This window comes from Plecotus auritus (genome assembly GCF_963455305.1).
Source record: "Plecotus auritus genome assembly, chromosome: 2".
In the NCBI taxonomy this organism is placed as follows: Eukaryota; Metazoa; Chordata; class Mammalia; order Chiroptera; family Vespertilionidae; genus Plecotus; species Plecotus auritus.
Window position 1 is genome coordinate 24,529,397 of NC_137771.1, and position 25,593 is coordinate 24,554,989.

General features: G+C 47.2%; 1 protein-coding gene across 3 annotated transcripts in view; it reads right to left on the minus strand.

Moving 5' to 3' along the window:
* The window catches only part of GRIK3 (glutamate ionotropic receptor kainate type subunit 3), a 206,839-nt gene that overhangs the window by 70,105 nt on the left and 111,141 nt on the right, over positions 1–25,593 (minus strand). For 2 of the 3 annotated variants that reach the window (XR_013959835.1, XM_080654206.1), the window contains exon 2: positions 7,869–8,045. Coding sequence is in view for 2 of the 3 variants with exons in the window: in XM_080654206.1 (XP_080510332.1) it covers positions 7,869–8,045 (177 nt within the window). In the remaining variant the exon portion in view is untranslated. Of the gene's footprint in view, positions 1–7,868; positions 8,046–11,584; positions 11,706–25,593 lie in introns of those variants that run through there. The other variant, XM_080654207.1, reaches the window with a different exon arrangement.

The following is a 25,593-nucleotide window of genomic DNA, read 5'->3' on the forward strand; positions in this document are numbered from 1 at the left end:
CCCCTTTGTATCAGAAGGGGCTGTCCACACCTCTCCCATGTCATGCTTAGATAGGACCTACAAGTGCGACCATGGTAGCATGGCTCCCCTCAATAGGACAGCTCAGGAAAGAGGCTCATGCAGGCTACTGGGCAGGAAATTCAGGGTTCTGGATACTTGGAGCAAAGTTTAGAGGGGCAGGGCACAGAGTCTTAATAGGCAAGTCCCCTTGGTCCCACTGACCCCTATTCTGGGAGGAGATGTAGACCAGAAGAGGACGAAGGCAGTATCTCCAAAGCACAGGCCCTGGGAAAGGACCCCTCTTGCCTGGGCTAAGGGTGGTACCAATGGATCCAGGGATCCAGGGTAGTTTAGAATCAATCAGAATGTGTGATCTTTGAGTATTTTCCCTCTCCACTGATGTGCTCTCTCCTCCTTCAATGCTTCCTGGGAATAGGAGATATTATATAAAGTGTTTAGTTTCCCTGAAAATTCCCCCCACCCCAAGAACACCAGAGAATGCCATTCATGACTTATGTGAAATATACTGCACTCTGGGAGGTGGGCTGGTGATTGTTAGGAGTCTACAGAACCACCTGGAACATGGGACAGGGCAGCCCTGTATGGGAAACAGCAGGGCCTGTACAGAGAGCATTTCCTGGGTCACCAGGACTCCTCCTGGCCAATGCCAAGTTCGGGAGAGGATGCACAGTGGGGATCCTGGTGCCTTTCTGTGCTCCTATAGCTGTTGTCGCCTTAGAGTCAATAAACTTTAGCAGCACTCTGTGTGGTGACTGTGTGTGAGACAAACTCCAGTGATAATAAGTGCTTCAAAAATAGGAACTCTGGGTGTGTTGGTAAATTGTCCCGTTTAGGGACAGTTCTTCTTTTCAGTGTCTTTGTCCCGAGGAAGCTGATCCTTGACCTGTACTCTCACTACCCATTCATGCTATTCTCCTGTTGTCTGGGTGTGCGGATGTCTGCTCTCACCACTTTGTCTCCTTAAGAGCAGGTGCTGCCTGAGAGAAGAGACCATGTATGAGTCAATTTGTAGCCACGGAGGCTGGAAATCAACATGGAGGAGATGGTGACAGTGAGGAAGTGACAGCTGCCCAGGTCTGGTTACTCCTTCTTTTATCAGGTTCCCAAGCCAGAGGTCATGGGAACCTGATAAAATCTGCAGGTTTCTCTAATGCTCTACCTCCTGCCTCTGTTTTGAACCTTCCAGCTGTCCTCTGATATCCCTGGATTCTATCCCATCATCTCCTGTCTCTACTCCTTTCTCTTTTCCTTCTAGGACCTTCCAATTGATGACTTAGTCAAATGACTTGTGTGTCTCATTTCCTCTCACTACGACCTCCCAGAATCTGTGTTTTGGATTTCCCGCTTTGATCTAAGTCTTGAGGCAGGTAGGCAGGCAGGCAAATGCTGCCCTTTTACCCCCACCCTCATCTAGCTCAACCTCTTAGATCATGGCCCCCTGCAGGTCCAAGGTCTGGGTATCCCTGTTTAACTGAGGTAGGCGAGAGTGGACCAACCACAAATTATGATGATGTGGAGGATTGTAAGAGTGATCTTGAAGGAGAATGGATAGATTGGAGTATAGTTATACAATGGATTTTGACAGTGATTGTAGTGATAATGGTAAAGGTAACTGTAATGATAGTCATAACAGTGAAGACCATATCATGGGGCTGTTGCTGATCCTGGTGATGCCATTAATGAGGGTGGAATTGATGGTAACAATGATGTTGTGACATAATGGTGGGATAATGACGGGATGGATGGTGATAAATATGTTAATGCCATGACAGTGACTGTGATGATGATGGTAGAAATAATGATGGCAATGTAAACGTGGATAAGAGGGAAGGTAATAAAAATTTTGATGGTGTTGATAAGATTGGTGATGATGAAGATGTAAATGCCATGACTGTAACTGAAGATGATGATGGTAAGAAATGATGGTGGTAATGTTAGTGAAGATGAGATTGGTGATGATAGAGATGCTGCTGTCATGGCAGTGATAGTGATGATGACAGTGGGGGTGTTGATGGTGGTGTTGAGGCTAAGAGTGGAGATGAAACCAGTGTTGATGGTGATGACAGTAACTGTGTTGATGGTGCACTGGTGTTGACAGTGGTGTTGATATGATGATGACCACACTGGGTTTCATTCTGCCAGAGATGTAGTGATTAGATCTCACTATTGGGTGGCAGGAGGCATCAGTTCTGCCTTTCACCTATTTCTTCTCCTTGGCCTTTCTTCAGGCCCCTTTTCTTGTTCCCTTCATGTTCCTTCCACCCTCTAATAATCTCCCAGTCTGGAAGAACACTGTTTTCTTAAAGGGACCATGGCAGGGGTTATAGCAGCAGCAGTAGCAGTAGCAGCAGCTTTATCTCCAGATGTTTCCAGGGCAGCAGCCAACCCTTATTCTGGCAGCCCTGAGCACACACTGCAGTAATTACATTATTTGTGGCTTCAATTTTAAATCCATTTTCTGGTCATTTTACAGTAACTCAATGGTTCACAGTCATTGCAGGAGTCCACAGCCTGAATGCACTTCCCCCCTCCTCCTTTCCATGGCAATTGTAGTTATAGCAAAAATTATCCCAATCAATTTGTGTCTTAAAAGGAATTGAGCAGCCCAGAGAATAAGTGAAGGTAGAGGAGCCTGGGGAGTGCTGGGTCGATTCCAGGCCCGCTCCAGTCGGGCTTAGAAGAAAACACAGACACTCTCTGGGTTGCAGGCTCAGGCGCCGCCTGCCAGTCACTTATCTTTTAATTTTCCACAAAACACTGAAAAATAAAGACAAAAAGTGAAAGTCCCTTTTAATGGGGAAAGGCCTCCTGGGCCTCTGTGGAGGGAAGTACTAATTCGACCAGAGCTGGCCGGGCAGGCGGTGCCAGGCTCCGTGCCTCTGCATCTCCACACCTGCATGGCCCGGGATGGCTGGATCCAGTTGCTGCGAAAGGGAGCGGTGACTGACAGGCACCTCTGCCTAGGGAGAATGAGTTATCACTGGGTTAATCGGAATTAGGTCCAACATCACCCCCCTGGAAGAGGCCTAACGATGCTCCTGAGAATTTTAAAAAGCCAAAGATCAAAGGAAAAATAAAGATCACAGAATAAGGGCTCCCCAAGGGATGGAGGGTGCCCAGTGGGGAGCGTGATCAAACGGCAGGCATGCCTCCATGGTCACAGTGGAGTTTCCAACCACAGCACGGGTCCATCCTTGGCATATTATCAGAGGGACATTGAGGAAGAGTGAAGGCAGAGAGGAGCTATTCAATTTTTTAAAAATTGAGATAACAACACTATATAGTGAAGTGCATTCATTTTAAGCACAGACTTTTATGAATTTTTACATAGAACTGTACGCATGTAATTACTACTTGGATCAAATATAGCACATGTCCCACATGTAAGAAGGTTTTCCCTGCCCCTTCCCAGTTAATATCCTACTACTAGTAGTATACTGCTCCCTCCCACAGAGGTAACCACTTTTTATACACTCAGTAGTGAGGTTCATTCACGACGTTGGGCATAGCAAGAGTTTGTTCTTTTTTTTATTGCTGATTCTAATTCCCTTGTATAACTATACCCCAATCTATCCATTCTCCTGCTGATGGAGGCCTTTAACTTATTTCCCACTTTTGGCTACGATCAATAAAGTGGCTAGAAACATCCTTGCAGGCACACATTTAGCTTCAGGAGATACTTCCACAGAGCCCGCCTGAGCAGCAGAAGCAGTCCTCACTCCCACCAGCTTAGTGCAGGGAAAAATCACCTCCACCCCTACCTTCCACCAGACATGAGACATGGATTTGAGACAGATCACAGAGCTAACCATGGCAGACAAAACCAGAGGGCTTCTAGCAGAGAAACTAGGAGAATGTCTTCCTGACCTTGGGATAGACAGAAACAGAACACAAAAGGCATAATGAGAAATATCAATACTTTAAATGAAGAACTTCGCTCCTCCAAAGATACTGCTAAGAGAGTGAAAAGGCAAAGTCATCTGTAATAGATATATGCAATACACATGTACATTCAACCAAGGGCTCTTATCCAGAATTTATAAAAGACTTGCACAAATCAATAAGACAATGACAAGCAACTGGATTTTTAGAAGTGGTTGAAAGGCTCAAAAAGGCACTCCAGGGCCGAAACCGGTTTGGCTCAGTGGATAGAGCGTCGGCCTGCGGACTGAAGGGTCCCGGGTTCGATTCCGGTCAAGGGCACGTACCTTGGTTGCGGGCACATCCCCAGTAGGGGGTGTGCAGGAGGCAGCTGATCGATGTTTCTCTCTCATCGATGTTTCTAGCTCTCTATCCCTCTTCCTTCCTCTCTGTAAAATATCAATAAAATATATATTAAAAAAAAAAAAAGGCACTCCAGGGATGAAAAGATTCCAACAATCTGTTAGCATATGAAAAGATGCCCAACCTCTCTGGTCATCAGGGAAATAACACCACCATGAGGTGCCTACTACATAAACCACCCAGATGGCCAAAATGAAAAGAAAAGTGATTTACCAAGAGTTGGAAAAGACACGAGCCAGGCGAGTGCCACCCACCGCCGAGGGAGTGCATATCAGCGTGGCAACCTGGGAAAACTGTTTGGCTGTTTGCACATCCTATGGCCTCACACTTCCAATCCTAGGTGCACATCAACAAAAAATGTGCACACTGGCACACCGAAAGACACCTACAGTGCTATTCTATGGCCACAAATGGAAACAACTCAAATGTCCAACAGTTATTTTTTATTTTGAAAAACTGGGGTATATTCGTATAATGGAATGCTATGCAACACTGAGGAACAATAGGCTACTGTTTCATTCAACAACAGACGAATCTCACAGATATCTCATAGGGTGAGAGAAGCAAGACTCAAAAAAGCACACTCTGGAATTCTATGTATGTCACGGTCAAAACTAGGCAACGCTAGTGCATGGCGGTAGAAGTCAGAGCAATGGTGCTAAGTATAGCAGTGAAAAAGCAAAGGGCAGAAGAGATGGATAATCATATACACACACACACACACACACACACACACACACACACACACACACACGGGCTCAGAATTGTGAAAGAAAAGTCCAGAGTGTTGTAAGATAGAAGTGCGAGAGCTGACCTTATCTGGGGGCATGAGAAGGGTTGCCCTCAGGCCCAGAGGTTTGAGAGAAGGGTGAGTTAGCTAGACAAAGGGAAGTGCAGAGGTGGGACTTACAAGGGAAAGGGAATTACAAGCAGAGGGCATAGCATGTGCAAAAGCCCTGAGGTGGGAGGAAGCCTGGTACCTGCAGGTGGCAGGTATGGCTAGAACCCAGAGGCCAAGCTAGCGAATAGTATGGATGTGGCTGGAAGGTCATGCTGGGGCTAGACTGCACATGCTCACATGGGCTCCAATGATGACTTAGGGAAAGAAGTAGGACATACCACCCAGGGTTTTAAGCAAACAAGTCAGGTGAGCTGGTGTGGAATGGAGAGGGGCTGTGGCTTTGGTCACCTACACCAGCCTGGCTGGATTTCCTGAGCTGGGTGTTTCCATCTCTGGACTGCTCACCCACCTGGGCAGTTCTGCATTGTGCAGGACTGGACGTTCCTACTGGAGGAAGTGCCTCCGAAGGCTCTGGAACTCTGCCCCGGGCTCACTGCTGCTGGAGAAGGTTCTTGCACTGAACTGCAAGTGCACCACTAGACAGTCATTGTATTATTTTAGTGGTTTTTAGAAAAATGGACAGAAGACTGCTTAGCCCTTTGGGGTGGTTCTGCCCACGTGGGCCTCTTGTGTTCTGGCTCCAGGTGTTTGTTCTGTGTCCTGACCTTTTCACTGAGCAGTTTCCTTGAGTTCAGTCATTTTCTATATGGACAAGGCTGGGCAGAGGGTGCCAGCATGAACTTTCAGCAGGGAGGTGGACACCTGACTACACAGTGTTGGCTGCAGGGCATGCTGGGGAGGGAGTGGCGAGGACATGGCCAGAGCAGAGGGCATGCCAGCATAGGAGAGGGGAGATGGGCAATGGACCACTCTTTGAGGTTGTTGCGGGTTGGGCGGGGGGAGGTGGCCAGAGGGCAAGGTGCCTCTAGTCTGGGTGCAGGTTGGCCTTGAGACTCAGGGCAATGGCCTCAAAAGTATCAGCATTAGCTGTTTTCATTGTCAGGGACCCTCCAAACTTCAGTGTACAAGGCAAGGAGAAGCAGGGTGGGAGGGACAAGGGCCAGCAGTAGTAAAGTGCTTATAGGAGTGAGGCCCCTGCCTTGAGGGCTCAGGATGTGGACAGCAAGCCAGTCAATGTAATAAAGGCGAAGTCCAATGTGGTACTTCCCATGTGCCAGTCATGGATCAAAGCACTTCACAAAGTTGTGCCCATTTTGTAGATGAGAAAACTGAGGCACATATTGTCCAAGGTCACACAACTAATATCACAGTGAATAGGGTGCAAATCTAGGCAGTCTGGCTGCAAGCCCATGCCTCTCTGCTCTTCTATGCTGAAATGTTTACCCACAATGGTGCCTTGTGGGTAAACAGAACCAGCAGCAGATAGCTTTGGCAAATCTGCTCCTGGGAGCTCAGGAAACCTTCATTAGCGACTGGGAATCCTTTAGAAAGACCAAAGGTCCCCTGTGGGTGGGCCTCAGTTTTCCCAAGATATATGGATGATGTTGTCCCTAAGCTCAACTGACGGAGGTCTTATTCAGACTCCCATTTCCTATTATCACACCATTCATTCATTGATTCACTCGATGACCATTTCATTGAGCACTTACTACACACCAGGCTTTTAGTTGCCAGGGCTATATTGGTTAATTGTGATAATAGCTTTGAAGAAGAAAAGCAAGGGGCTATGATAGTGTATTATAGGAAGGATGACCTAGTCTACCCTGGGAATGAGAGTCCTTAGACCTCAGATTTTAAAATGAAGTTCCATGGAACTCGAGGGTTTTAGGGAAATGATTTCCAGAGTTGTCTAAACCTTTAAGCTAAATTTCAACTAAATATGTATGTGAACCATATTTTTAAAAACAGTAGCAAGAGAGCATATTTGTATACTCAAATGTGCCACACTGGAAACTGCTAGTTCATCAGGTATTGGTAAGTTACCTTTTTCCTTGGAATACAATTCTCCAGTCTTTTCTGTGCAGTGATTAAAGTTTACTGTAAATGTCTCACTGATGAAGAAGGATGATGTCCAACATTTTTTAAAAAATTTAAAATTCAGGTGTGGGAAAAGCTGATTGAATTTACTACCACCTGTTTTTAAAAATTACGATTTTCTTGTTATTTTGTAGCCAAAACAAAATATGAAAACATTGAATGCTGAGGTCAATGTCAGACTTCAATGTCATCCATAGCCTCTGGGGTCAAACTGTTGAAGTCATAGAAGCAGCTTTGCTGTTTTTAGTAAGTCTTTTTATGGCAAGTAAATGTTGCATATTTGAACTTATACATATTCTGTTTTATATGCATTTCAATTTTTTATATTCTGGGTAGAATTTCAATGAAATAAAGACAAGTTTGAAAATGTCTTCAGTTTAGAGGTGTCAGAGACCTGGGCTGCCCTCCATACTGCTAGCTCCCCAGCCCCATCTCAGGCCCCACCCCTCACCCCTCACCCCTCATGCCCCTCCCATGCTCCCATGGCCCTCATTCCCTCATGGCCCCTGACAGTGGCATGGGAACTCCTGATGGATAACCTACTGGCCCTGGGGTGACTCATCCTAAAGTGAACTGGGACTGATACAGGTCTCGAAACCGGATGGGAAAAGGATCTATGCCTCAAGTCCACCCAAAACTTGGGACTATCTTCAGCACTTTGGACAGCAAACCCCACCCTATTCTGCTCAGGCAGGGAAGAGAACAGACAGGGCAGCACACTCACCCTTCTTGGTGGCTTCGAAGCTATCGTGGAAGTGAATCCTCTGGATGTCATAGGTCAAGGTAGTGTTGGGCAGCAGAGTCCGGTTCCTGTTGATGATGTTGGCAGAAAATCGAAAGGCATGCTCCTCGGCGTTCATGACCTGGGCGTTGGGACCATCTGCATACTCAAAGATTCCTCCTGCAAGAGATAAGTAAAATTGTATGTGCTGGGGAAGGAAAGGGCGCTAATAAAAATGCTTGACTTCAGAAAGGTTTATGGACAAGCTCCCCCCACCCAAGTGTTCAATAATACCCTAGATCAGTGGTCGGCAAACTGCGGCTCGTGAGCCGCAGTTTGCCGCTCTAATGCGTTTGCTGACCACTAGACTCTCAATTCCAATAATTACAGGCTGTTGTTGTTCCTTGTGATTAAGCCCCTATCCCAGTGGTGGGCAAACTCATTAGTCAACAGAGCAGCAAACTGCGAGCCGCAGTTTGCCGACCACTGCCCTAGATAATTCCCATATACAGAAATTGTGCTGGAGCATAAGAAATATAAAAATCCTCCTAGTTCATTTCATTCAGCTAGCAAACTCCTGATAACAGAGACTGACAAACAGAGCCAAAATAAAATCACCAACTTATTAATATGGCTATGAAAATTCTCAATAGAGTGCTAGCAAGTAGAATCTACCAGAATACTACAAGGATGACATACCATGACCATGCGGAATTATATTCCATGAATGTAAGTGTGGTTCAATATAAAGAAATCTATGAATATCATTCCATCACATCAATAGTTCACAGGAAAAAAAGTATGACCAACTCACAAAACACATGAAGGCATTTGGTAAAATCCAATACTTACTGCTGTTATGAATGCTTAATCAACTAGCACCCGGAAGGATACTTCCTTGAAGCAGCTTTAGTTCAAATCATTTAGTTTAATATCTCACAAATGGTGAAACACTGAAGATATTCTCATTAAAGAAAAAAGGGGGAGGGGAAGAATTCACACCACACCATTAATCAATGAAGTAAGAGAGAAAAAGAATTTAGAAGCATACCTCTTGGAAAGAAAAAATTTCTTATTTGAAAATGATATACACTGAATGGCCAGATTATTATAATCTCTGAACGCATAATAATCTGGCCACTCAATGTGTGTGTGTGTGTATATATATATATATATATATATATATATAGAGAGAGAGAGAGAGAGAGAGAGAGAGAGAGAGAGAGTCCCAGTGCATGAATTTGTGCATGGGTGGGGTCCGGCCAGCTTGGCCAGGGGGAGGGGACATGGGTGGTTGGCCAGCCTGCCTGCTGGTTGAACTCCTGGTTGAGGGGACAATTAGCATATTAGCCTTTTATTATATAGGATATACACTGAGCGGCCAGATTATTAAGCGTTCAGAGATCATAATAATCTGGCCATTCAGTGTACATGCCTTCCTTAAATAAAAACCTTAAAATAATCCCTAAGCATGAAAACTAGTAGGAAATAGTAGAAGATTCCATTTAAAGAACCAGTTAGCACAAATTAAGTGTTTCTTTATATCAGCAACAACCAGTAAGTAAACAATGGCAAAGTAATATCCTTTACAATATTAACCAAATATTAAATAACTAACAACAGACCAAATAATAAGTGTGTAATCCCTAGTAATCGAAATGAGAAAAACACCTTAAGTGAGAGACATAAAAGTAGACTTAAATGAGGAGGCATGTCATGTTCCTGGATATTTAGATTCAAGAGTAGAGGTGTCAGTTTTCTCCAAATTAGATTTTCAGTTTAATTCAATTCCAATTAGAATCATAGAAGGATATTTCTTTTACTTGACAAAGTGACTCTAGAATGCATCTGGAAGACTAAACAGGAGATAACAGTCTAAAAAGAGATGAGAGGTGACTTGCACTGCCAGATTTAAAATGTATCATAAAGCCAAAATAATTAAAACTATGTCCTTCCTCATGGTACATGAAAACACAGATAGATAAATAAAATGAGATAAAAAGTGCCTAGAAAGAGATTCAAGTAGAGATAAGCACTTAAGATATAATAAAAGTGGCTATTTCCAATTAGTAGGTAAAAGATGAATTATTCAGGAATTGTACTGAGACAATTATTCAATGATTAGGGAGAAATTTAAGTTAGATTCTAATCTTAAGCCACATATCAAAATAAGTTCCAGATGGATTAAAGATTAAAGAGCAAGAAAGTAACGGAAGGAAGGAGATTTTGTTCTTTGTGCTTTTCTATATTTTCCAAATAAAACTTTATTTTTGTTCCTTTATTCGTTTTAAAAATAAACTTTATTGAGGTATTACTTAAGAAATCCCACACAATTCACCTCATGATAAGTGCACAATGATTTTTAGAAAATGTGCTGCGTTGTGTGACCATCACCACAATCCAGTCTCTGAACATTTCCATCACCCCCAAAGCTCCCTCGTGCCCACTTACACTCCATCATTGCTTTCGCCCCCGGCCCCAGGCAACCACTGATTTACTTTCTGCCTCTAGAGATTTGTCTTTCCTGGGCATTTCATATAGATGGAATAATAATGCAATTTGTGGTCTTCTGCATCTGGCTTCTTTCACTCAGCATCATGTTTTTGAGGTTTATCTATGTTGCAGCACGTGTAAGCTCTTCATTCCTTTTTGTTGTTAAGTAATATTACTTTCTATGGGTCTACCACATTTTATTTACCTGTTCACCACCAGTGGATGCATATTTGGGTTGTTTTAATCATTTTGAAAAAATTTTGTAAATAGTGAATGTTTTAAAAAGTGGACAAATAAATCTGCCTCCCCTTCCACCCTGCCCCAGTATTCCAGCAGGCTCACAATTCGTAGTGCATATCATGTCTGAATGTGAGTGTGAGTGGGTGTTCATAAGCATACCAAACACACGAATAAAACAAGAAGAATGCATCCCCAAACATGAAGAGGGTAGGATTATGGGTGACTTTAATTTCCTTCTTTGTGTTTTTCTGTACTTTCCTAGAGTTCTGCAGTGAACATGTGTTCTATTTCTCATTAGAAAAGCTATCATGTGTATGTGTTGCAAGCACAATAAATGATCAAAATACATTATAACCCATTTCTAGGGATATAAATTTAGCAAAAGTTAGAGATGCATTAACACATTTATGTATAAAGATAATCTTGACATAATATTGGAAAAACACAAACAACTTAATGTTCAAAAGTAGGAGGTCACTCAATATATGAAAACCTGTCCATATGGCCGAACATCTTGCAGGCATCAATAGTCAGGGGATAAGAGACCAAGATGGCGGCATGGGCAAGTGCCTGTATTTGCTGCTTCCACAACCACATCAAAATTAGAACTAAAATACAGAACAACCATCATCCAGAACCGCCGGAAAGCTGGCTGAATGGAAGTCCTACAACTAGAGAAGTAAAGAAGAAAGCACACTGAGTCCGGTAGCAGGCGCGGAGGTGCGGAACGAGCTGGTCCGGCACCCAGGTGTGCTGCTTTTTTAATCAGGAGGGAGATCGTCTCTGTGGAGGCCACCCAGAGGAGCTACAGGTCCCAGCCCCACACCAGACCCCCAGCCCAGGGTCCCAGAGCTGGGGACAGAAGTCCCTAAGGGCAGTAAGAACTATGGGCTGTAAAAACCACTGGGGGTTGGGGCTCAGTGACACAGAGGTTGCTGGAGACCCAGCTGTTCCTCTTAAAAGGCTGGCACACAAACTGAACTTACAAGCTCGCGCTTCCTCAGAGATCCAGGGCTGGGCGAGGCTCTGGGGGACCCAGACACATACGAGGAGGAACTGGACTGTCTGGCACTGCAGGGCAGGAACTCAGGGCAGCTTTCTTCCAGATGGAGGTGCTCACAGGGGTCACTGTTCCTATGCTGGGACCTCCCCAGTTGCAGGGCTGACTGGCAGCCATTTCTGTTTGCTTTGCCCTGAGACCCCACCCCATCCTATTTACAACCCCACCCAAGCTGTGTGCAGCAGCTTTTGCATATGAATGGCTTGTCCTTGCTCAGGCTAAAACCTGTCAAACAAGCTGTAATTGGGTCAGGGAGCCCCAAACCTATCAATAAAAGGCCCAAGACCAGTCACCAACACTAGCCTGCCTTACTTCATAGCTGGGCCTCGTCTGGGCACTTCCAAACCCAATACAAAGAGGAGGAATCTACAGATCTCTCTGTAGCTCCTGCTGGGTGACCCCAGGCAGTGGCTGACTTTGCACCTCCCTGGAGACCAGAGAGCCAGTGTACCCAGTGGTCAGTGTAGGACCATACCAGATTATCCATAAGTGACACACACAAGGGGCAGACTCCATGAGCACCCAAACCCCACTGAAGCAAGTCATGCTCCATAAGGGTGTCTCCTGCACAGCAGCTCTCCCACTGTAGTCACAGCTGGTCCCCATAGCCAATTGGCCTGGAAGTCAATTCCTCCCAGTGACACCAATAGCAATCAAGGCTCAACTACAACAAGACTGCACATAGCCCACAAAGGTTTGTACGTAGAGTGTCCACCTCAGGTGACTGGGGAGGCTGAGCCACTGGCCCTATAGGACACCTACTACACAAGGCTACTCTATCAACTCAAGGAAACGTACCAGCTCTACCCAATACATAGAAACAAACAGAAGGAAACAGCCAAAATGCAGAGACAAAGAAATATGTTATAAATGAAAGAAATGGAAGAAAGTAAACTACTGGATAGAGTTCAAAACCACAGTTATAAGGTTACTAAAGAATCTTCTGGAAACCTCCAAGGAACTTAAGTGAGACTTTCAAGGATCTTAGTAAGAATGCCAAAAAAATGGAAATGGACCAGTCAGAAATTTAGCATACACTGACTAAAATAAAGAATACTATACAGGGATTCAATAGTAGACCAAAGGATCCTGAGAATCAAATCAACGATTTGAAATATGAGGAAGCAAAAAACACCCAACCAGAAGAGCAAAAAGATAAAAGAATCCAAAAATATGAAGACAGTGAAAGGAGCCTCTGGGACAACTTCATCCGAATTATGGGGGTGCCAGAAGAAGAGAGAGAGCAAGATATTGAAAACCTATTTGAAGAAATAATGACAGAAAACTTCCCCTACCTAGTGAAAGAAATAGACTTACAAGTCCAGGAAGCGCAGAGAACCTCAAGCAAAAGGAATCCAAAGAGGACCACACCAAGACACATTATAATTAAAATGCCAAGGGCTAAAGACAAAGAGAGAATCTTAAAAGCAGCAAGAGAAAAGCAGTTAGTTACCGACAAGGGAGTGCCCATACAACTGTCAGATGATTTCTCAATGGAAACTATGCAGGCCAAAAGGGAGTGGCAAGAAATATTCAGTGATGAATAGCAAGGACCTATAACCAAGATTACTCTACCCAGAAAAGGTATCATTTAGAATTGAAGGTCAGATAAAGAGCTTCACAGACAAGAAAAAGCTAAAGGAGTTCATCAAACCACTATTATAAAAAATGTTGAAGGGTATTCTTTAAGAAGAGGAAGAAGAAAAAAATAAAAAATATGAACAACAAAGTGGCAACAAATACATATCTATCAACAATTGAATCTAAAAATCAAATGAATAAAATATCTGATGAACAGAATAAACTGGTGAATGGAATAGAATCAGGGGCATGGAAATGGCATAGACTGACGATTCTCAGAGGGAAGGGAGTGTTTGCTGATGGGTGGGAAGAGATTAGACAAAGATCTTATATGCATGTATGCATTACGTGTAGACACAGACAATTGGGTGGCGAGGGCCTGGGGCAGGGAACCAGGTGGAGGGGAGCTATGGGGGGAAAAAAAGAGGGACATCTGTAATAATCTCAACAATAAAGATTAAATGAAATAGTCAGGGGATAGGATGGCTTGATATGGTGTCTGGGATGTGTTTCTAAGTAATATTGGGTGTGAAGGGGGAATGGGTCTGGCAGGTTGAGCAGCGGGTTGCTGGAGCTGGGTGGTGGTTCCACAGGGATCGATGACACCATTCTCCCTCAGTGTATCTGACAGACATCTGCCACATTCTACTAGGTTTGCTCTTGAAAACCCAGTAGAAACTAGACAGAGAGCTCATGATGGGGCACATGTGCAAACATAGGAACATGTACAACCCTCCCCTACACCAGCAATAAAAAGTGAAAAATTGTAAGAAAGAAAGAGACCCTATTCACAACAGCAACAACAAAAAAATAAAAAGTTCACAATAAATGCGCAATTCCTATATCATCAAAACTACAAAACTTTACAGGGGAACATAAACGAAGACTTGAATAAATGGGGAGACGTAACTTTCTCCTGGAAGGGAAGGCTCAGTATTGTAAAGATGTCAGTTCTCCTCAAATTAATTTATAAATTTAATGGAATTCCAATTAAAATCAAAAAGGGCATGCAGAAGGGCATACACTAAAATGTTAACAGAGGTTCTTTCTAGAAAGGAAAAGATAATGGATTGCTTCTCTTGGTGCTTCCCCCACCCCAAGTCCTCTGCATTGAGTGATAGCTTTGGCAATAAGGAAAAAAAGCTTTAAAATATGAAGCTCTTAATGAATACCTTATAGCATAGGAAATGCCCATCCTCTCCCTCCTCCCCCATCCTTGAGCAACAAAATCATATTACAGTGTCATAGCTATTTATCAAACCAAAAGCACATATTTATATTATAGAAAAAAGACTAGAAGGATTTGTATCAGCATGTTACCAGTGAGTATTTCTGGGTAGAAGGGGTTTATGGATACTTTTAATCTTGCTTTTTGCATTTTCTTGATATTTCCAAGTGATTTACAAAAAATAATGTATTATTTGGTTACTTTAAAATGTAGAAACTAAAGAAGCCTGGGGAAAGGTCTCTGGTCGTTACAGATCCCATCCCAAATGAGGGTCAAAGGTTGTGGGACAAGGTCATTTCCTAGGGCTTGACACCTTCTTCCTGACTTCTCACACCTTGGCAGGTGGGGAGGAGAGGAGAGAGAGGGGCTAATATCTCACAATGGTGATGGCATGTCTCAACCACTGACACCCAGGCCCAGGCTCAATCTCAGAAAACAATTCAGTTCCATGAACACCCACTGATCTCTGCCATGTGCTAAGCTGTCAGTGGGAGCTGGGACACCAAGAGAAGTCAGCACCGAGGCCCTGCCCTCATGGAGGACTTGGCCAACAGTAACCAGCAGATGTGTGGTGCTGTAGTGAAGAGGTTCCCAGCTCAGGCTTCAGGGGCAGCCATACCTCAGTTCAAACCCTAGCTATAGCCACTGATATTACTTGATCTCTCTGAGACTCAGTTCCTCCATCTGTAAAATGGGGTGTGTACTTCAAAGGGTTGATTTTTGCAAGGAAGAAAGGAAACTGTAACTAAATGCATGGCACACAGTGAGGAATTCTTACAGGGGGAGAGAAGCAATGCTGTCTAGAAAAACAAAATAAATTTTGAGTTTCCACATTCTAGGCCAGGGTTGACAAACTTTTTCTGTAATGTACCAAATAGCAAATATTTTGGCTTTGTGGGCCACATGGTCTACTCAACTCTGCCATTGTAGCATATAAACAGCGATAGACAATATGTAAACAAATGGGTGTGATTTGGTTTCAATAAAACTTTATTTACACAAACAGGTGATGAACAGTTTTGGGAATCCATACACATGGGCTGTCATTTGTGCCCCTGTTTTAGGGGAAGGGCAGCCTTTATCTCCGAGGTAAAAGCACCTTAGGGCCTGGATAGAGAAGATATGACTATGGTAGTTCTAAATTGCTGTGTGAAAAAGACAGATGAGATGCTGAGTTTCTGAATGGGGAGGATGGGAGAGGAGGGCCTAAGAGAAAGGGACTAGGTATGAAGAGGGCTCAATAAAGGGAAAAAGAGGAGGAGAAAATACCCCAGGCCCAAAGGCCGGGAAGCTTGGTAAGAACTCCTCTGTGCTGGACTGGGCGTGTGAGCAGTTGTGCTTGGTGCTTAGCTTTCGTTTGCCAGCACTGTGCTATCTCCTCCCTCCCTGACAGGACCGGCGTTTAAGAAAGTCTTGCAACAGCATGGACAGAGCTGGAGAGCATTATGCTAAGTGAAATAAGTCAGTCAGAGAAAGATAAATACCACAGGATCTCACTCATTTGCAGATTATAATGAACAACATAAACTGATGAACAAAAACAGATCCAGAGACAGAGAAGCATCGATCAGATGTTCAAACCTCAGAGGGAAGGTAGGGGAGGGTGGGGGTAAGGGGTAGAGGTCAACCAAAGGACTTGTATGCATGCATATAAGCATGACCAATGGACACAGACACCAGGGGGGTGAGGGCATGAACGGGAGTGGGGTGGGGGGGGATGGGGGGGGATAAGGACACATATGTAATACCTTAATCAATAATAATAATAATAATAATAATAATAATAATAAAAAGTCTGCTGTTGAAAACTGACACCAGCTTGTGCTCTTTGGGGAAAGTGAAGGAAGGGGGGCAGTGTGCCCAGCCCAGGATGAATCAGGGCAGAAAGAGGACAAGAGGTGCAGGAGGTGGAATGAGAGAGGAGACGGAAAATTCGGTAGAGAAGGAAGTGATCAGGCGAAACTGGAAGCCCTGGAGCGTCTCAGAGGCAGGAGAGATGCAGTCTGAATGTCTTGGGACACCCAGGCAGCACATATTTGGTAAAGCTAGAGTTCAGAGACAGTGGGTTCTGGATGCAGCAGACCTGGGTTTGAGTCTTGATTCCAGTCATTCATAGACTGCTCTTTTCTCTAGAGAATTGTTCTGAGTTGAAGGAAGCTACCTTGCCAGAGGTTACACCACTCACATCTGCCCTAGGGGAAGTCTGCAGCCAATGACTGACTAATACTGGAGCTCAAAGGGTGGTCCCCTTGCCTCAGGGTGGGGATCATTCTGTGGCAGGTATGCTTCCGAGCCCCTCCCAACACCCTTGACCTTGATCTCACCTGAGGACACATCCTTGGCCTCAGTCCTTTCGCCTTCCCCATCCTGCTGTGCTCATGCCCCTACTGCTTTTTCCTAAAGAATGCTCATCCCCTCTGTCAACTCCATGCATCCAAATCCCTACCTCAGGCTCTGTATCTAGAGGTCCTGGCCTAAGACTGGGATGACATTACTTGAGGGGGAGAGGGGATGTTACAACCATAATTGATGCTTTTGAAGGAAGAGCAGGGGGAACTAAACCCATCCATTGATAAACCATCAAGGATTCTTCCTTCTACCCTCTCCCTTCTGGTCCTCTCGCCCCCTCTCTCTTTTGTGCAAGGGGTTTCAGAAGCTCAGGGTCTGATGGGCTTGGATTCTGACTCCAGCTCTGTTTCATGGAAGAAAGGCTGCTCTGGGTCTTGGCTTCTGGAGAGAGCAGCCCGCCCCATTTAGAGGCAGCTCCCCCATTCAACTGGCTCCTCTCCATTCTCTCCCTTCCCATACATTCCTCATGATCGGTATTTAAAGAGGCTAATAAGTAGGTTGGCACTGTTGATTAATGCATAATCTTAATCATGATTGCATAGTGTAATTGGCATTAATTTGAAGAGCCAGTTCATTATGAAAATAATTTTCACTGCTTTCTGCTTTAATAAAATGGAGCAGAGACACCAGGGCTGCTGAGGAAATGGGACAGGGTATGAGTCTGTGTGTGTGTGTGTGTGATGGATCCCAGAGATGTAAGCAGGGGTGGAGCACCGGCCACTGGGACATTTCCTCAAACAAAATCCTGAGTGGAAGCCCAATGGGTAGAACCAACCACAACAACAAACAGCTGCTCACGGGTCAGGGATGCTGTGGAACGCTCTCTACCCGCTTCACTTAATGCTCACAAGAACCTCTCCAGCCACATCAGAGAGAAACTATTATTGCCCCATTTTACATAAGAGAAAACTAAGGCCCAGGGAAGCCATGGATGTTGTTAAAACTACCAACTGGCCAGCTTGCTAGAGCCAATACATTTTCAGGAATTCTGAAAGCCAGGTATTAAAACATTGGCGCTTGCAATCTGCCACAGTGAGAGTATTTGCACCACGGAGATAAGCAGATGCTACAAAATGGACTTTTCCCCTGAAGAGCATGTTCACCAGCCCAAGCCCACTGCCCAAGCCCATTTCCACCGCATGGGCTCTCAGAGACTAGATGCCACAGGTCCTAAGAAGGCTCGTTGCCCCAGGGCCCGCCCGAGCATAGCAGGAAGGCCGCTGCTCAAACCCAACCTCATCTACAGATAGTGGAACTGGGGCTGGGGTAGGGGAAGCAGGGGCGGAACTGGCTGTGCCTACTGGGACCAACTTTCTTCTTACTCCTTCTACGAAGACATGTTGTCGTATGTTTTGAGAACATTCTGAATACCCGCAGCATAAATGCCCATCTTTCTAAGTATGCTCTTTTTATATCTCTGGAAATGTGTCCAAATGGTGGAATGTCCTTGCTTCCCCTGTGAGCATGCGATGGTGTCCTGTGTTAAGCTGAATGTGATCTCAAAAACCAGGACTAAGGGTTGTCACTGCCGCTCTGCCACACCTCATCATTCAGGGCCAGGGTCCTGAGACAGTCCCCCCACCCCCATCCTCTGGGCAGATGGCCCTAGAGGTCCCCCAAGGCACAGGTCCTAGGGCAGATGGAGCGGAAGGCTTAGTCCCTTGCTTAAGTCCAAGACCTCATGACTGTCGCAAGGGCTGGTCCAGAGTCTGTTGAGATTGTTCTTTCTCTTGAACAACTTTGTGCTCTTCTTGAATTTGGCCTTGCAAAAGCAATTGGGTCAGCCCAGCTTTGAGCTCAGTGAGCCCGGGAGACTCAGGCAGGGCCTGTATCATGCCACCACCGTCTGTCTGGCAGCCAAGGCCCAGGAGACACTTACATTCCCAGCACCTGGCCCAGACACTGTCTTTTCTCTGGGGCCTGAGCACGCTCTTTCCTTTCTAGTCTGCTTTGTTCTTCTTCTGAAGTTTCTAAGATTTCACAGAGATTAACTGAGACGCTGATCAGTGAGATTACTATTGCTAACAGCCTCTTCCCGGGGCCACCGCCCTGTCTGTTCTGATCAGGGTTCTCTCTTCTCCTGCCAGGGCCCTGAGGCTCTGTGCAGCCCATGGGTAGGAAGAACCAGGCTCTGCTCCCGGCTGCACCTTTGCCAGCCCTTCTGGAGCCCTGGCGGGGCCTCAACCTTACCTTCTGGGCCTCTCTGGGCCCTTGTGTCAGCAGGAAGAGGAGTAGGGAACACGTTGGCTGGCTTTCCCCAGGAGGCACAGTATGTGGTTTCTGAGGGTGAGCAGTGCCCAGCAGAAAAGGTCATGGGCTTTCTGAGGTCATGGGCAAGGGAAGGGAGAGGTGACAAGGAGTATATGCGTTCGTTCGTCCATCTATCCACCCATTCCCCAAACAGATTATTGGCTACAACTGGGAACAAGGCTCTATGCTGGGCACTGGGTGAGTCCGCGAGGCATCAGGCATACGCCCAGCCCTTCAGGAGCTCCTAGCTTGGAAGAGGAGAGGAGGGGAGGGGCACGAAGAAAAACACTACAGGGGTAAAAACTCTCCATGTGTGAGAACAGCAGACAAAGCTGGGGAGACTCCGAGAGTAAAAGGTAGTGGTATGTACATGGAGGAGGCAGCATCTGAGGGGTGCAGGGAGTAAGGCAGCCAGTGCGGGGGGCGGGGGGGGGCCTAGGGTGGGGGTTAGGGAGATGAGGACTTGTGCTAGGGCAGGGTGGGGGCGGGGGGCGGGCGGGGATGGAGGGGCCAGGGTGGAGGGGAAGGGCAGGGCTTGCTTTTCTAGGACTGGGCAATAATGAAATGATGGAGGGAGGTGGGTCTAGGAGAGATGCCTGGAAAATGACCCTGGAGTCTGGCTGGTGAGGGAAGTCCAGTCCAGCATGCAGACTCTGCACCTTCTCGCAGACAGCCCAGGCTTTAACTGACCCCGCTGTTCGCCGGATGTACGACCTTGGGCAAGTCCCTTCCCTGCTCTGTGCCTCTGCTTCGCCACCTGAAGACAGGGATATTAATAGCACTTGCAGCGTAGGGCTATTTGGAGGCTCCCATGGCATAAATCATCAGGCATGTCGTAAGCCCTGGATAAGGTAAAACATTATTATTATGAGGTGACAGGGAAGCTGGGGGGCCTTTAACTGAGATGGGGGCATCCAGAGAAAGCGCAGGTCCGAGGAGAGGGTGTGCACTCCCGTGGGGTCCCCTGGGAGGGGCTGCTGATTGAGTCCAGGGCCTGGTGGCAGTTGTTTTAATTGATCTGGTGATATGCGGAGCTTTGTCTATACAACTCAGGGACATGCAAGTCAAATATTGCAGAATCGACCGCATTGGGAGGATGGCTGGAGGCTCCCGAGCTGCCCAGAGAAGCTGATGACCGATGGGCTGTCATCAGGCGGAGGAGCAGGAGAGCAGGAGGCCGAGCAGCTGGGGACAGGGTGGGAAGGGGCTGCGGAGGGCCCAGCGAGCAGTGAGCGCCCTTGCCGGAGGGGCTCGAAGAGTGAAGACTGAAAACCGCCAGACACACGACTCACCCTCACACACATGCCCACAGCAGAAAGGCCAGCCCTGAGCCTGGCATTGCGGGCCCTTCGGTCCGGCCCGACTCCTCTCCAGCCTCGGCTCCTCCAGGCAGTCCTCCTCCACGCACTCCGCAGTCTCACCATTCCCTTCATGCCTGTCCCTTCGCAGGTGCTCTTCCTCTGCCTGGCTCAACGTTCCTTCTTTCTCCGTTTCACCCGTGCAAAGCTGGCTGCCATATTCCTCTTCTGAGCCTTGCAGCAGTCACTGACCTTATGCCCTTGGCCCACCCCGGGGGCCACCTGCACACACTTCCTCTGCTCGCCCGGGCCCTTTCTGGCAAGTGGGGGAGGCAGGCCCAGTGCAGGACAGCCGCAGGGGCCAGGCAGCAGGAGCCGGAACCCCCGTTTCCTTTCCCCTTAGAGGCACAATGTCTAGGCACAATCTATAGTCACTCACAGTGTTGTCACCTGCGGACACACCTTTCTGGCCTTCCTTCCCTTCCCTGTGAATCCCAGGGTCCTGAGGTCACCTCCCAGATAAACTACTTGCACCCTAAGTTTTGCTGGGAGCCTGCTTTTGGAGGTCCCTGCCTGAGTCACCTTCTCTGAGCTCTGAATTCATTCCCCTCTGTATCTTCACACGTTATGGTGTCTCCTGTGCCGCCCTCCCCCTCAGGCCGTGGTCATCGGGAGGGTGGGCACAGCCATCCTGCTGCCTCTTTCCTGTCCCCAGGGCCTGACACAGGAGAACGTCAAAAGAAGTTTGTAAAATAAATGCATATGTAAGTACATGCACGCGCACACTCCCACTCCCCCCCCGCCCCCCACACCACACACACACTACTTGTTTGAAGAAGCTAATTCCCATTCAGGATTTTGATACTTAAGTGAAAAAGCAAAAAACAAACAAATATCCTTCAGATCATCTGCCACGAAGATGCCCAGCCAGGAGGACACTAGTGCTGCAGCTTTCACCCCCCACTCCAGCCCCAGCCCCAGCCCCAGCCCCAGGCCTTGCCTCAGCCCCAGGCCCTGCCTCAGCCCTACCCTCAGCTCCAGCTCCAGCCCCAGCCCCAGCAACGGTAGGCTCTGACTAGGTGAGGAAGCTGCAGGTGAGGTGCCTCAGTGGCACCCTTCCAGGCCCCTGTCCCTTACTGGTGGATGGAGGACCGTGTGCCTGCCAATGTGGTTGGGTGACTGAGGAGAGGCGCCCTGGTTCTCCCTGGCTGCAGGTGGACACTCCAACCATCTTAACTGGGGCTCATCTCCAAACCCGGGGCACCTGCTCCACAGCGGTGCCAGCATCTGGAAGACAGCCCTGTCTCTGGCAGCCCCTAAGTGCCGCCTGCCCACCCACAGCCCTGCCCTGAGAATGCCAGGAGGCCCAAACTAAGGCCGCTTGGGAAATGGCGTGGGCAGGGGCAGGGGAGGAGGAGCCCGGGAAGCAGTGGAGGGGAAAGAGGCAGCGGCTCTGCATTACTGCTCCCGTCCTCGTCTGCTTTAAATATCAATCGCTATGCAGGTTAAATACTTATTCAGATGTCTTTTAGCTTAAAAGCAAGCTAATTGATCTCTGGAGATCCTGAATGAACAGTGAAGAAACTGCACTAATTATCGAATCAACTTCCACTTCTCTACTTTGTTTTGTTTCTTCTCTGACAATACTGCTGGAGTGACAGACAGGGCCTGGGGGTGGGAGAGAAACACGTGCTGCTTTTATTAGGCTGCAACAACACACCCCGCCCCACAGCCTCGCCCGCCCCTCCCAGCACAGCCCCTGACTCCGGCGTATCTCCCAGGTGGGCCTCCTGGGTGCACCTGTCCCAGCTGGGAGCTCTCCCAGGCAGAGCTTTAAGATGCTTAACACACAATACGATATACAGATGGTGTGTGATGGAATAGTACACTTGAAGCCTATATAATTTTATTAATCGATGGAACCCCAATAAATTCAATAAAAAATAAAAGATGCTGAAAATAGTACAGGTCACCAGTGGTTAACATCTACTATAGCTGTCTGCTCTCAGCACACCTTCCTTGAGGGACCCCCCACCCCTTAAAAAACAAAACAAAAAAACAACATAAGTGGGGCCAAAGCTGCTCCAGGTCCACTTCCTAGTCACACACGTTGACCCCTGTGGGCGCTCAGCTTGTGACTTCACACTGACCCCCTAGGAATACGCGCACAGCCCGGCTTCCCCTTGGCGTCCTCTGGGCCCTCCCAAGGCTCCTGCTCACCAGGGGGGCCCGTGCTGCAGCCACGCAGTGTGGGAGCCTGGGTTTCCTCTGCGGTAACAGTCCATTCCTCTCCTGCCTGGAGAGATGTGGTTTTTGTTTTTTTTCCACTTTCTCTTCTCACCTTGCCGGGGTTCTGACTCCATCCACTTGGCTGCCTTGTAGAACAGAACATGGCAGCTCTGGCTTGGCTGGAGGGCCGCTGTGTCCCTGCTCTGGCAGTCCGTTGCAGGCAGACTAACGTCTCCCATTCACTTGGGAAATTAGAAGCGAAACCAGGCTGAGCAGGTTTCTTTCCTGCAGGACTTCTCTGGGCATTTATTCCGCTCACGTGCAGCCTCGGAGACAGGGCGGAGCCAGCAACCTTTCCCAAACTTACTTGACAACCGTGGCAACGTTTTTTGGCAGAGCGTCTCACCGGAAACAGGCTTTGGGAAATCGCTGTGTTACAGTGGTGTGGATAAAAGGTCTTTCCCTTCTGAGAAGTGAACTATTTGAAGTCCGGGGCTGGAGCCTTCTCATCTCAGTTCACCCCACACACCTGGCCCCCAGCCCTGAGCACCAGAAACTAGAAAGAATGAAGAAAGTCTGACAGCCAAAGTGTTCGATCTACTTCACACCAGGGCCCAGTGTGACAGATCTGGTTTGTTACTGGGTTGATTCTGGGACACCAGTGACTGGTTGTGTCAACACCGTTTAGCGGTGTGATTACCCCGCTAGCTTCCGATCAGCGTGTGACTGGTGTGAGGGTGCCTGTGCGCGCACCTGGGCAGGTGTGGGCACTCCTCTCACCTGGGTCGGAGCACAGCAGGAAAGGACAGTGGGGAGCCAATTCGTCAGCTCAGTGCTTTGTGCCTCTCTCCCCAAGGCAATGGGTTGAAAGAAGAGATTCTGACTTCATTTTGATCACTAGCCAATGAAACCCCTTGCATCTCTGCTCAACAAAGGAATCCCCAGCGACCTCGTCCCCACCGCCACCGCTGATAGAGGTGTTCATCCACTCAGCACTTCCTCATTCAGCAAACACTCAGGACTCACCCCTTGTGTGTCTGGCACCTGCACACAGCACATAAACAGTGGGGAGGACCTGCACGACGGGAACACCTTGTTTACTTCCCCAAAGCTCTTACTGTAGGTTGAAAGAATCTCAAACACCCATTTATTATCTAGTTTATAGTCTGTTTCTGCCCCGACCCCCACCACTAGAATATAAGCTTGTTCGTCACTTTCTCTCCAGTGCTAGCACAATGCCTGGCACATAGTAGGCACTCGATACATATTTCTCAGCTATAAATCAACATGTATGAGACATACACATATAAACAAGTGAGAAATGGCTACACAACAAAACTCCAGAGAGGGAACCCAAGGATGGCAGCTTTGATCCAGAGCTGCTGCCTCGGAGTGGCAGACAGGGATACCACAAAAAGCAAGACAATAATCTGGGGCTTTTAAGGAGTGGGAGGAGATTCCTTATTGGAGCATCCAGATCAGAAAGCTGAGCACTTCTTGCCCAAAGCCAGCAAGACTCATCATCCCCTTTAGTCACAGCCACTCAGAAGGCCCAGGGCGGTCTGTCACGGGCCGGACAGCAGGTGTATTTGCAGAACTGGAGCAAAGGAATGACCTGAAAATTTGCATGGACTGTCAGCAGCCATGGAGAAAAGGAGGAGCTTGAATTTTTAAAATACAGGTTTAAAGACACCGTCCGCTAAACCCTGCACTTTGAACAAACGCGGACACGGAGTTTTCTGCATAACCATCTGGTATAGATGAGCAGGGGGACCCAGAGCAGTTCAGGAGTCATAGTAACGAGAATCACAAACACCGACGGGGCCTGTGTTCTAAGCCTTCTCCACTGATTAGCTCATCTAATCCTCACCACAACCCTAGGAGATGGATTCTACAATGATTCTCTCTTTGGTTTTCTCAGAGGAGGAAACAGAAGCTCAGAGAAGTTAGTGATTTGCCCTCAATCACGCAGCTTCTGCGGATCCAGGAGCCATGCTCTGCTCTGGGTTTTGAGTCAGAGCCTACGACCGTAAACAGCACGCGGGTGATGAAATATAGCATCTTCCCCAGAACCCATCTGGCACCTCCTCCCCCGGGAAAGCCTCTCACCCGGTGGTTAACACCAGGGCCCACAGTCCTTAAATCTGTAGGCGGTTCATAAATTAGTGTTGCTAGATTTATGTTTAACTATTTAGTAAATGGTGTGTGGTTCTCATTCTAAAGTATGGGCTCAGTCATTTCCAACTCATGCTTTCATTGCCTTAAATGCTTATAATTGACAACAACAAAAAACTGCACATATTTCCAACATCTTCATAAAAGTGGCCCCATCGACCTTACTGCCTGACCTCCCTGAAACCTCTCTGTGCAACGCACAGTCCATCACATCAGGCAGTTTCTCAACTACGCCATGAACTGCCACGTCCCTGTGCCTTTGCTCATGACGTTATGCTTCTTATGAATGACGACAGAGTATTTGATCCCTTCTCGTGCATCAGGTACCGTGCCAAATGCTTTACAAGCATCATCCTGTTTAACCTTTACAACATCCCTAAGTATTAGACCCACCATATCCCAAATATGGAAACCGAGGTTCAGATAGCATTGTAACTTCCCCGCAGAGGTTCATCCCTGGAACCCAGGTGAGTCCAGGAATGTCCTCCCCATACTACACTGATCGGTTCAACCTTCGGTGAGGCCTTTACCCGTTACTCTTTCCATGTCAGTCCCCAACTGGACTTCAGGGCCTTCGAGGGATGCTGGGAGTGTGCCCAGCGCAGTTCAGAAACTGAACCTGAGGAACGAAACCCCACCTCTTTGTCCCTGTGTGACTGAGCCCTCAGAGCAGCCTTTCTCTAATTCACGCATTGACTCCACAAGAATTCATTGAATGCCTACTGCGTGTTAAAGTGAGTAGCGGCTGACTGTGCAGAGGAGAAAAATCCCTGAATGGGCAGAGGAACAGCCAGAGCGGAGCATGAAGGAGCCTGGTGACTTGGG